This window comes from Ooceraea biroi, chromosome 9, assembly GCF_003672135.1.
Source record: "Ooceraea biroi isolate clonal line C1 chromosome 9, Obir_v5.4, whole genome shotgun sequence".
Lineage (NCBI taxonomy): Eukaryota > Metazoa > Arthropoda > Insecta > Hymenoptera > Formicidae > Ooceraea > Ooceraea biroi.
This window is the reverse complement of record NC_039514.1, coordinates 6,562,820-6,575,112: the sequence shown is the minus strand read 5'-3', so window position 1 is coordinate 6,575,112 and position 12,293 is coordinate 6,562,820. Positions and strand designations below refer to the sequence as shown.

General features: G+C 46.7%; 1 protein-coding gene across 3 annotated transcripts in view; it reads right to left on the bottom strand.

Annotated features, from left to right (window-relative positions):
- LOC105285542 (protein furry) overlaps positions 1 to 12,179 on the bottom strand; it is a 32,584-nt gene extending 20,405 nt beyond the window's left edge. Inside the window, exons 1-23 of one of the 3 annotated variants that reach the window (XM_026972536.1) lie at positions 8,658 to 12,179; positions 8,158 to 8,234; positions 8,032 to 8,073; positions 7,403 to 7,579; positions 7,129 to 7,313; positions 6,855 to 7,054; positions 6,380 to 6,589; positions 6,095 to 6,302; positions 5,849 to 5,986; positions 5,537 to 5,771; positions 4,997 to 5,400; positions 4,279 to 4,857; positions 4,066 to 4,201; positions 3,836 to 4,006; positions 3,572 to 3,761; positions 3,320 to 3,496; positions 2,407 to 2,553; positions 1,736 to 1,906; positions 1,507 to 1,656; positions 1,251 to 1,420; positions 733 to 1,004; positions 390 to 544; positions 7 to 170 (exon numbers count right to left, since the gene is read on the bottom strand). In XM_026972536.1, coding sequence (XP_026828337.1) covers positions 7 to 170; positions 390 to 544; positions 733 to 1,004; positions 1,251 to 1,420; positions 1,507 to 1,656; positions 1,736 to 1,906; positions 2,407 to 2,553; positions 3,320 to 3,496; positions 3,572 to 3,761; positions 3,836 to 4,006; positions 4,066 to 4,201; positions 4,279 to 4,857; positions 4,997 to 5,400; positions 5,537 to 5,771; positions 5,849 to 5,986; positions 6,095 to 6,302; positions 6,380 to 6,589; positions 6,855 to 7,054; positions 7,129 to 7,313; positions 7,403 to 7,579; positions 8,032 to 8,073; positions 8,158 to 8,200 — 4,324 coding nt within the window. In that variant the 5' untranslated portion in view covers positions 8,201 to 8,234; positions 8,658 to 12,179. Of the gene's footprint in view, positions 1 to 6; positions 171 to 389; positions 545 to 732; positions 1,005 to 1,250; positions 1,421 to 1,506; positions 1,657 to 1,735; positions 1,907 to 2,406; positions 2,554 to 3,319; positions 3,497 to 3,571; positions 3,762 to 3,835; positions 4,007 to 4,065; positions 4,202 to 4,278; positions 4,858 to 4,996; positions 5,401 to 5,536; positions 5,772 to 5,848; positions 5,987 to 6,094; positions 6,303 to 6,379; positions 6,590 to 6,854; positions 7,055 to 7,128; positions 7,314 to 7,402; positions 7,580 to 8,031; positions 8,074 to 8,157 lie in introns of all 3 variants that reach the window. The other 2 variants (XM_026972537.1, XM_026972538.1) reach the window with 2 other exon arrangements.
- Positions 12,180 to 12,293: the final 114 nt, after the last annotated feature.

Sequence of the window (12,293 nt, the reverse complement as noted above, 5' to 3'; positions counted from 1 at the left end):
GCTTACCAGCCTCGAGTTCCGTAGCCGGAAGCGGGCCTACGTTCCCGAAGAAGCGTTGGTCCAGCAGCTGAAGGAGCTGGAGCGCCGCGTCGTGGACCGGAGCGCGCGGACAGCCGGTGTTCATCAACGTCACGTTGATGACGCTCGTATAGTGGTCGCAGGGGTACTCTCTGAGAAGGAATCACGGAAAATCGGATTTACGAGTCGCGCTTCTGTACTTCTGCTAACTGCGTTCTGATAACTTCGTTATTACTGAAATTGTGCTGGCGATTCCGTCGATCCACGAAAGTACATGTAATCTACTCGTATAACCTACGTGTACACACATAACACTTTTTCTACTCGATAAACACTTTTGTACGGTATATTTTCGTTGAATTCGACAATACCTGGCACTGAAAATCGTCGCCAGGGCGAGGAAGCAGCCGTCGGCGACCGGCGGCGCGCCGGTGTAACATCGATCCACCACCCAGTCCAGGAGAGTGCCGATGTCGGGATTTCCCTCGAGCAGCAGCACGACGGTTTCTCGTGCGAGCGCATAAATCTGGAACGACAGGTAAAATACATGTAAATTGTTTGTATCTATGATAAATTTTTATATTATTAAATTTAAAAAGTAATTTAAAAAGTGTTAATTATAATAAACCTTGGTTCTCTATCACGTTAATTATAATATTAAGAATATATTTCACAATCGCATTTCACGCCAAAGACGCAATTTCTAGGGCTCACCTTCTCGTCTTTGCTAGCCAAAAGCGAATCCAACCACTGATACAAGATTGCACCCTCTTCCGAGAGGGATTGTGGATTGAAGCATGATCCGCAACACAGTAATCCGCTCATAGCCTGCAAGGCAGAGAGCTGTAATTCCGTACAAGATTTTTCCTCCTCCTGCAGGGAAGACGTGCTCGTAAGTGGCCTGCCGTAGACGCCGGCCCAGCTGGCGAACAACATGAATAGATTTCTTCTCAGATCCCTCTTCAACAAGGTGTAACACGTCTCCACTAAGACAACAAGAGACCAATAAATTAATAATTAATAAATTAAAATCAATTTTTTATTAAATTCGTTTTAATTTTTCAATTTAATTTTCAACTAAAATTAAATTAAATTCAAATTTAATTTTGATCAGTTTTAATTTTCTTTGATTTTAATTCGATGTAAATTAATTTATTAATTAATAAATTAAAAATATCTGAATATTTCTATATATATTTCCGAGATTTTAGGATTATCCGAATAAAATTTACGTGAAAAGCTCTTGATCATCTTCCTGATGAAGTTGCAAAAGTGCAGTTTGATGTCTCGCACAGCAGGCGCTTCCTTGTCGGTCTCGTTCTCCAGATAGATACGGGCACCGTCTATGTACTCGACGAATGTTGGATGCAAAGATTGCGTTTCGCGGTCCAGAACCGCCGGACTGGAAAACGAGCGGACAACCTCTTCGATTATTCATTCAGCAAGAAATTAAGACGAAGGAACGAGTGTGATGATGCGTCCACTTACCAGATGCCGAACGTGCCATACTCGGCGATCAGTTCCAGCACTCTCACCAGTTGCAGTCGCAGGGCGTCGCGTCTCCGTCGCCGTCTCATGTTCTCCTGCTTGCGGTCGACCGCCTCCCGGATGTAGGGAACCAGTTCCTCCATCAGGTCCCTGCAGCGAGCGGAAAAAGCGCGAATTTCGCAAATGATTTCGCGATTCAATTTTAATTTACACAAAAAAATATATTTACTTCAGAGCGTCCGCGTTCACTTTGCCAATTGCCTGCACCGCTGCATCCCTCACGTCGACGGCCTCGCATCTCAGCAGGGGTACGGTCAGCTTGTAGAGGGCGGCGGGGCTGGCGTTCGTGCCCGGTGACTTGTTGTCGCCACGCTCCGCGGATAAACTGTCCGGCGACGAGCTGCGAAAACGGAACTACTGCGTATCACCAGTTCGTGCGTCGCTTGTTGCGCTACAGATTCCCGCCAGTAAGAGCTTCGTAACTCGGCAATATAGTGCGTTCGAATTTTTAGAATTTTTCTCGGAGAATTTGGTCTCGAGAGAGAGAGAAAATCGAGAGCAGCGATCGGGAACGGTCGTGAGGCTAGGCGAGGATGGCTCACGCAAGTCCGCGCGACGAGAGACTTGTTAAATCGGCGAGAAAGAGAGAGAGAGAGAAAGAGAGAGAAAGAGCTCGAGAAGCTCGAGAGTTTAATAGAGACAGGGATAAAAGGGCACCAAAAAAACGTGTGTGCGTGCTGCATTAAGAGGAAAAGACAGTAAAGTATCCGTCGGAATGGAAAAAGTTACGGTGCGGAAAGTTACCATGAGGGCGCGATCGTTTTAAAATCCCGGGTCGGCGGGAAGCTCGGTGGTGGTCGCATTCGCTTTTTTTTCATCATTTGTTAATCTCGGGCTCACCTGGTACGCTTGTGCCGGGTGTAGATGCCGGAGATGGACGGCACAGAGAACCGGCCCGGCAGGGTCTGCGCCCCACCGAGATTCTCCAGGCTCTGACTCAACTCCTTACTCATGCACAACACACCAAACTCCACCGTATGCTGACCACTAGAGTATGCAATACAGTGTACCACCAATGCTCCTTGTATCAGACATTATTTACTGCTCAGAGACTACTACTCTAATACCCAGAGAGAGAGAGAGAGAGAGAGAGAGAGAGAGAGAGAGAGAGAGAGAGAGAGAGATGTACGAGACACAGGTACGATAGGAGACAACATGCGAGAGGTTGATACAGAGACTGGGAAAAATAAAGCGAAGAGTGCGCGTGTGTGTGTGCATTGAAGAAGGGTACAGGGCAGCGAATATGGATCCCGCTCCCGAATGCAAAGCGCAAGGTCGGTATGAATTGGTGCCAGTCTACTCGATGATATAATTGCTCATAAAAATGTACGCAAAGTAGAATAGAGAGAGGAAGCAATAAACGGGTCACAAACAGTCATAAATGTTCGAATATTTAATCAGATATTACGAGGGTGTGCAGTTTGGTAAATCAAGTCTCGGCTGACTTGAGAAATGTAAACTATTTTGCAACTATTTCTGTGAGAGAAATATCGAAGCGCGATCTCTGAAAAAAAGGTAAGTGGGCGAATAAGATATTGCTGTGTGCGAGGTAGTATATAGTCAGGCGAGCAGTATCCAACACCAACTAATACCAAGTGATATCGCGATTATTATCGATCATGTAATTCGTTGTAATAATCGAGTATGGATATATTTTATTTTATTAGAAATTAAATAATAATAGTAACGGTGCGATGACATGATACAATGTGATACCTAAACTCCCTCCGTGAATTCCGATGCGTCAACTTACCTGAGGCTGAGGTCCGGGCTGGCGCACCGGACGACCGGGTTCGGCACGGGCGGCACCACTCTGTACCCGAAGGTCAAGTAGTTCTTCCAGATGTGCATGTAGACGTCCCTCTCGTTCACCGGCTTCCTCACCGTCGTCGAGCTTCTCAGCAGGGAGGCGCGATTGTCGTTCACCGGCCTGCGCGACAGACGGAAGTCTCTAGTTATGTCTCAGGATTTAAGTGCATTGAAAACAGGATTACAGATCTCTTACGTGGGATCGACCACCGAGAAGAGGGAGTTTATGCGGGTGAAGACGGTGGGCCACGAGTGAGCGACCGCGTTCGGACACAGCGTGAGCACTCTGTCCTTCTCCAGGAAAGCGAACAGGCAGCTGGCCCAGGGATCGGCACCGTTCAGATTCAGCGAGGACGAGCTCTTGGTGCTGTTCTCGTCGTGGAATCCTGCAACGCGGAACGGTGATCCGTTAAATGGATGCGACGCGCGATACCCGGAATCGCGAGAAACGAGGTGGTACCGGCTGTCCAGACGCAACTGCTCCTGTCCGCTATCCACTGCAGGTCCACGTTGGACGTGGACGCGGCTGCGGCTTTCTCGGCCGGCGGTAGCATGGGGTAGCATTTTTCCAGGACGGCCGGGCAGCACGCGTCGATTACGTCGATCACGGGTTGATCGTCTTCGGGCGCTCCTGGAAACGATTGATCAGATGAGTAACCGTAGCATAGCGAAACGCGTAAATGTAATTACCCAACGTCTTCATCAGTAGCTTCACTTCCCGGAGAATGTGGACGGCCAGTCGGCGAGGATAGAGGCGGCAGTTGCAGAGAACGACCAGGGCGAAGCCTTCCACCAGGTAAAATATGTTCGACACAGGTTCCACCTTCTGCGAACGGAAGAGAAAATTTATATTTTCGCGTCAATAAAATAAATAATAAATATGGATGAGAGTGAACCGCAGACCTGGCCCGCCTCGCACTTCTTGACGCCGATGTCCACCCGTATGTTCACCCGCGCGGTGTCCACCACCGATTGCTCCTTCGACCTAATGCTCGGGCTGCTCAGGGCGTTCTTCCAGCTGGTCAGCAGCTGCAAAAGCATCCGCAGACCGTTGTCGACCAGCTGCGGGAACGTGTCTTGCACGTCTCTGGCGAGGAACTGCGTGAACCCAAGCACGACATCCTGCCGCCAGTCGGGGAAGTCCAGCACCAGCGTCTGCAGGCTCTGGTACGCCAGCGCGCGCAGTTCCTCGTCCATGTGCACTGTCAGGCGGGACAGCAGGTCGACCAGCTCCGCGCCGGTCATGCCGTCGGGGATCAGTCGCGGCACGGCGGCGACGCAGGTACGGAAGAGGTCGATTCGAGGCTTGCGTTCCCCCGTGATCATCTCGTCCGGTTCCTTGTTCATGTTTTGCGTACTGGTCATCATGAGCGGCCGGCCGTAGTGGACGTCCAACGCGCGCAGGATGTCCACGAATACCCGGCGCACGTGCGGGAAGTACGAGGACATCCCTATGCTCCGCGCGGTATCCTCCGTCAGCATCTGAGTTATAGAAGTGCGTAATTTGACTCAACAACGTAAAACGAGGCAAATGAGAATTTAAAATATAAAAAGATGTAACAAAAATAATAATAACAATAATATTACGTAAATATGTTAAATAATAATAATAATATTATACCTTATTTAAGTAGGTCTTCTTGACACGCATGGTGTTTCCACTCGGCAGCACGCCCATGGTGCGCGGCATCGGCGGCTCCCCCTCCTTCTGCTGCAGGCTGTCGGCCACGACGAGGAACGCCCGCAGTCCGATGCTCATGCGCTCAGGAGTCAGGATTATCTTGACCGGTCGGCCAACGGACAGCAGGTCGAAGACTATCTCGCGCATCGCGAAGTCCAGCCTCTCCTGCGCGATGAACTGTATGATCTTGACGAAGATGTTGAGCGGCGTGTCGCGCGGCACTACCGCCTTCGAGCCTTTAGGAAAGAGCGAGTTGACTATGCTCTGCAGCCTGCTCTGCGTGGCCGAGTTGCTCTCGCACTTGATCCGTATCATGTAGACCCAGAGTAGACGATACAGAGCCTCTGTAACAAGAAAATAAATAATTAATTAATTAAATTAAATTAAATTAAATTACAATAAAATAAATTAAATTAAAATAAATTAAATAAATAAATATTAATCTCCCTCTCTCTCTCTGATTGCATTTTATATTCGTACCTAATGCGACTCGACACATCTTGGGGTCGCGGTTCTTCAAGTGCGACAGGCACATGGCTAAGAAGTAATGCCAGTTTTGCAGGAAGAACGTTTTCTGACTGACGCAGAGCAGACAGGTCACCAGCGGGAAGAGCGCCAGTCTATGCTTGGACTTGGTACACATGTCCAACGTCGTCGAGTACAGCATCTCCACGAAGTTCTTCAGGCACGGGACGTTTACCTCGTTTTTTACAGCCTGAAATAAAGTAGCAGGTATTCGTATCAATAAATATAATTGAAGATGTTGAATCAGTGTTAAGTGATTGCGCTTACGGCAGCAACAGGAACGAGGATCTCGACGAAGAGGCCGGCCAGCGCGTGCTTCACATCTTTGTCTTTGACCTCGAGAAAATATTGAGCGCACTCCTGCATGAATTGAAACGACGCCTCGAACTCTTCTATGGGTACCATCTGAAAGTTTGCGTAACGTATTTATTAAATATTAAAATTAAATTACAAGTTAAAAATAATGTATTATGATAAATTATTAAATAATAATTAAATAATTGGAATAATTACTTTAACCCGGAAGAACTTCATTCCCATCAACAAGGAAATGATGCTCTGGGTGGTGTGGGGACCCGGTTCCTTGGCTCGCAATTCCTTCAGCTCCACCATGAAGCGCTTCCTCACGGACATGAACCGGGACTGGGCTAAAACTCCGATTACCTCGGCATAGAGGTCCGCGATGATGTGAATGTTAGCTGCGTTTGGCTCGTTTTGTATCCTGAAAAGACGTAAGAGCGTTTGTTATAGAAGAGGCCACTTGCCAAAATTTTATTCGGCTCGATTAAGGTCTCCTACCCTTCCCTGTACTTGAAATGCTTGAAAGCGATATTTTCTATGTAAGTTACTAAGTCCTCGTGCCCGGGATGGAACGGTAGCTGCCGCAACACCTCGATTAACATCAGGCAAAAGATGAACTCGACGGCGAGATCTCTGCGCTCTTGCAGCAGGTCTGCCTCGCTTCTCTCCACTGTTTCCACACTTCCCGATACTATTGTGTACATAATGCTAAAATAATACGATATAATTAATATTTTTTCTCATTTTTTGAAATACATAATTTATTTATTATGGAATTATCGAATTATTAATTTATTATAGCATTTATTATAGACTTATATTTTATTACAAGATGCTACGTCAGTAATAAATCGTCTCAAAATTGCAAAATGCTTCAGTCATCTGAATATGTTCTTAAAATAATAATAATAATCGTAAATAAAATAATAATAAAATAATAATCGTCAATTTTTTAATATCTTTGTCCGCTCACCTCTTGCCCTTCTGATCTTCCTTTCCAGGTGCGGGTTTCTTTTGATCTCCACCCTGGTCCACGAGTTGACGTTCGTACCAATTGAACAGGGCCTTCAGTATCGACGGCAGACAGTGCTCGGCGACCGAGCCGAAGGCCGATAACAGCTGATCGAATTGCAGATCCTCGCCCCTTTGTAAGACCTTCGACAATTGCTTCTCCTGAAAATAAAATCAAGCGTTTCCATTAGCGTTGTTTCGTGATTCAAATGTCGTTTTGACAGCGACAGGCTTACGTGTTCCGTCATGACAGCCTCCATCTTCTTCTCCGCCTGCGAGGTAAATTCCGCAAACAGGATCCGCATCACGTACTCCCCTGGTCGCAGATCCATGTCTCCGATCTGCTGCGGCTTCACCGTCTCCTTCTGGGCGCCCCAGGGCAACACCACGGTTATTGCGCTAACTCTACTCGAGCTGGATTCTAAAGTGCGATGCAAACAATTATAAATATATCATATATTTATGTATTTTCTATCTCGTGAGAGAGAATCCAGAATTTCCAGAGCTTACCATTACCAGATACCGAAGTGCTGGCGGTATAAATGCTGACAGCATCGCTGCTCTCTCCCTGTGTGGTGCCATGAACCGTAAGAAGCTCCTGCATAGGTTCAAGGATAGTCTGCGACGTTGATTCCACTGCTCCCTCGTGTAAGCCCTCGCTATGCGTTGCCCTTGATTCTAAGGCTTCTGCGAAGGTACAGTACAAACTTATATAAATTTCTGTCTACAAATCCATTGTGATTTTCAAGCTTCGCGTTAGAAATTTTGTGATTCCATTGTATATAAGTACAAAAATATATAAATAATATATGGGAGATAATTAAGTAGGATATTTATTTTTCCTGCATCACTAACAATTAGGAAAATTCATTATATAAACATTTTTAAAGCAATTTTGATATCTTATTTATTAAATTATTATATAAGACTGTATTCTTGCATGACTGAAAAAATTAGCACAGCACAGTCAAATGACAGAAATAAAGCCCTGGTCTGCGATACCAACAGACACCTGCAGTAAATGCTAATTTGATTACAGCCTGATGTCGAGTTTTATATAATTAAACTAGAAATACACACACACACACACGCACACGCACGCACGCACGCATACATAAATCATCAAGAAAATAAGATACCTGTCTGGGACTCATTCCCCGCGTTCGGCTGGGTTTCCGCACCTGTGGCAGACGTACAAACAGATTAGTCTCCTCCTAAAAAAATTCACCGTCGTGCAAGGGCGAAAAACGCGAGTCAAAACCCACCTTCCGTCATGTTGCCGATCCTAGCCTCTTCCTTGGGTAACATTTACACGACGAACGTCATCACGGGGGAGTTACATCTACAACAATTACACACGCATCGTTTATCAACTCCATCGGTGCGTCGCGATACATCACGGTGCTCGCTAGTGCAACGGAGAAACCGACATCCGTCCGTCGGCGGCGGTAAAAACTATAAGGGACAATCATTGATCTCGAGTTGAATCATCGATATTTTCCGCGCGGGGTGCGGTACTCGCGCCCGAGCAATTAATCGTCAATTACATACATCGAGGACGGTGGGAGCGCGTAATTGGAGCGGTGGCAGTTTGTAGACCGTGTAACGTGACGTTTTGCGAGTGCAGGAGCACCGGAGAGGCTCCTCGCGAGCGGAATCCGGGATAACCAACCGCGCCGGGTCGATCGTGGTTTAATTGACGCGCAGCGATGGGGAAGAAACCATAACCTCGGCGGCGACGTCGGTCGTTCGCGAAGACGCTCACCGTCGAGAACCCGCGGAACGTCAGCGGCGCATCAGCCGCGCAAATGCTTCTCCACGAGGAAGCGGTGTCTACGGTGTGAAGTGAGGCGCGGATCGGCACTCGCGACAGTTCGAGATTCCGGCTCTCGTACCTCACCCGCGCGATTCCGCAGCAGTGCGACTTGTTTGTCGTTTCTTTTCTCTTTTTCGTTCACCGTCCACGGAGCACGGCTCGCGTCCAGGGCGCTGCCACTAGATAGCGTTGAATCTGCCTCACGTTCTCTAGCTAATTGAGCAGTGTACCAACGGAGTTGTCGCGCCATGGCCACGGCGATTTAAATGGCCGAAATTTAAATGGTTCCCCCGTTTAGCTAAATAATTGATTAATATTTAATAATATATAAATATTAATATGAGTAAATATAATTAGAATTTAAATCGTTACGGATATATATATTTAAATATAATTTAATTAGTATTAATATAGAAAAGGCTCGCTGAGGAAAGACATTACATTATTTCGCGTGTACCTATAAATTTATATAATGTATATTCATATATATGGCATTGATTACAGAAACAGATAATATTATAACCATCTCGAATACGTGGCGTAACGAACGTGACGGATCGGGTGAAAGATGCACAGCTGACCGACACGTACGAAGCGTTGGCACGTCACATTTATTTCTGCGCGGATTTATTTTTACGTGAACCCACATGCGAATAAGCCGAAATCCTTCAGAATCTTGCAATAAACGTACCAAAAACCGATTACATAATATATAAATAGAAATATATAATTTTCTCAATTCATCAATCTTTTAAATCTCTAATAAACAATAATTCATAACAATTAATAATTAAAATCTAGCAAGTTTACTTATAAATCGTGATTTCCAAGAGATCCGCGAATCGCGAGCTTACGTAATAAAAATACAAGCACACACACACATACACGAAAGCGGTGACATCGATAAATCACGGAATACATTATACATATTATCACACGCCAAGTGAGCGTCCTGTTAGAGACAACGGTCACTCCGATTACGTTGCATCGTCCGCAAATCGAATCGAAGTTCACGACGCCGATTTTTTCCCCCCGCCTTTCGGCGCAAATTTCGCAATCGGTCTCGCGCTGATAACGAAATAAAGGCCGTGGAAGCATCTCGATCCGAGAGGTGCAATGACCATTCGTCGGGGAAATCGCTCGCATGGCGGTTACGCGGTCGCGAGAGTAGAGTGGCGATACGCGTGAAGGTCGCCACTTATTAAATCCAATACTCGATACGTTCGTACGTCCCCTCGCGCCTCGGGTCTCGGATATCCAACGAGCCCGAATTGATAACGCGAGCGCGTCACCGACTTGCATTCTTACGAGAATTATCGCGTATATCGTATATCGCAGAGTCGCCGAAATTTTTATCGCTCTATCCCTTTTTATCAGTTACCTCTTCTCTTCTTATCAGCTCGCGGCGCTCATTCCTCGCTATCCGTTATCGAGAATTCGAGAAGATTCGTATCGCGCGTTATTATCGTAACAGGAAATGCCGCGTGCATCTCCGAGACGCCTTGGAAATTTTCGATCATAGATAGGTTATCTTATATCTATTTTAAAACTGTCGATCTAGTATGGTAATTTTTGAAGATGCAAGTGTTTGATTGGAATTTCCTATATCGACGATATTTCCGGCGGAATGCATTAATTAACCCGCTGCTAACTTCGGATTGATAACTTTGTTCTCTTTGTTTCTTCGATTTTTTCTCGCAACGCGAGTCTCTCGGCCTCGACACTTGAAATGCCACTGTCGACTGTAGAGTCTGCGGAAATAAAAGTTTACTTCACGGCGGAAGAAAAATACATGATTATTTATTACCTAGCGACTATAATCATGCGCTTTCTCGTTTCGTGTTATTCTTTCTAACCTTTATTCGTTACCTAGAGAGAGAGAGAGAGAGAGAACACTCGTGCTATTTGTTCCAATATGAACACTTAACTATTTAATACTAGAGCGGAAATATGCGGGACGCGCGCTTCGTGCTGCAGCAGTTGGCCAAATGAAGCGAACGGGGCAATATAAAATAACAAAAACGAGTAACAAAATTAATTTAAATCTAAATTTCAATCAAATTAAACTTCCGCAATCCTCTCTCAAATTAGCTTCTCGCTAATTATAAGCTTCATCCCGTGCGCGAGTGCTCTCACGATGAATTCATCATGAGGATGATGACAATGTCAAGTGTAATTCGAATATATCGTATCGAGACGTTACGCTCGAATTGGATCCAAGCTCGAGTCGAAAGGTCGAAGTAGGTGCATATTATATACTTATTCGCGGTTCTCCAACGTACGCGGAGAGGTCGATCGCTGACGTGCACACGCACACACATGCGGGCAGCGAACGCTTAATCGGTATATCGAGCATGCGATACGCACACGTGTGTAGGCGAGGGACAGCTGATTTTAGCATCATCTATTCCGCGCAAGGCTCTCTCGCCCGCGCGCGCGCGCGTTCCGCGTGGATACACGTGCTCTCTTGTCAGGTGTATAAATACCCCGTGCTTTTGACGTTACTCCATTGAACCCTGGCGCGGTCCTCCGCAACGCGATGGTCGTCAGCCAGGGTTACGCAAGCGACACGTGCCCCGATAACCTCCTTCTTCGGCAGAGAATTGACCTTGCGCCTCGTTCTTGAGACGCGAGTTGAACAACGCGCAAGCCCGTGCGCGACCGCCGCCAGTCCGCCACCCCGAAGTCACCGGTTTGCACCTTGAACATTGCCGCGGACGGGGAAACCCGTCCGTGCAGCTGTGCGCGGTCACGTGCACTCCTAAACGCCGCGATTTGAAAATTTGACGAAGCGACTCAAGGCGCAGATTTTAGAAACAGCGAAGGAATATTAATATTATAAATTATCTCATTTGTACAGATAATCTTGTGATTATCTAATATAAAGATTTTATAAAATTTTTGCTTTGATGATTTTTTCCAATACGGTAACGCGCGATTATAATATTAATTTTTAATCCACGAATGGTATTATTTATTAAATGTGTTACAAGAAAATGTTTAAAATCTTTATTTGCGGATTTGCCAATTAAATCTCATCGTTTATTCTACATCGCAACATTATTGCGATGTAACTAAAAACTCTCAAATTTATTCAAATCCTGTTACTCTGAATTAATAAAATAAAATGTTAAAAGACAACAAAAGAAACGCTCGAGATTTTCTTGCGCCGCATTCCAGCGCTTTCCCGCCATCGCGTTTGAATAATTTCAAATCCCCGTGACACCGATCGGCGCGGCCGCGCCATAGGCCGACCCGCAACCGGACGCGACGTCTCCGTGGCGCGAGTCGCGGCGGCTTTCGAACGCGCGATTCGCGCGGCATTCGCGAAGGATCCGGCGGCCGCGCGGAATGCCGCGACTCCTCGCCAGACGACCTGGCCGCGAACGGAAGGGGTCACGAATTCGGTCGGAAGCGACGAGGCACGACGGGTGTCACGGCGGCCGTGTATCACGGTCGCGTGCCGAGGTTACTCGGCGGGTGCGCGCGCGGCTCCGTGGCAGTGGTTTCGTAGCTGCGCAGTGCGGCACACGTGACCTGCGCGGCTATTCTTAGCGGAGGTCCGCTCCGCGGTGCGGCGGCGGC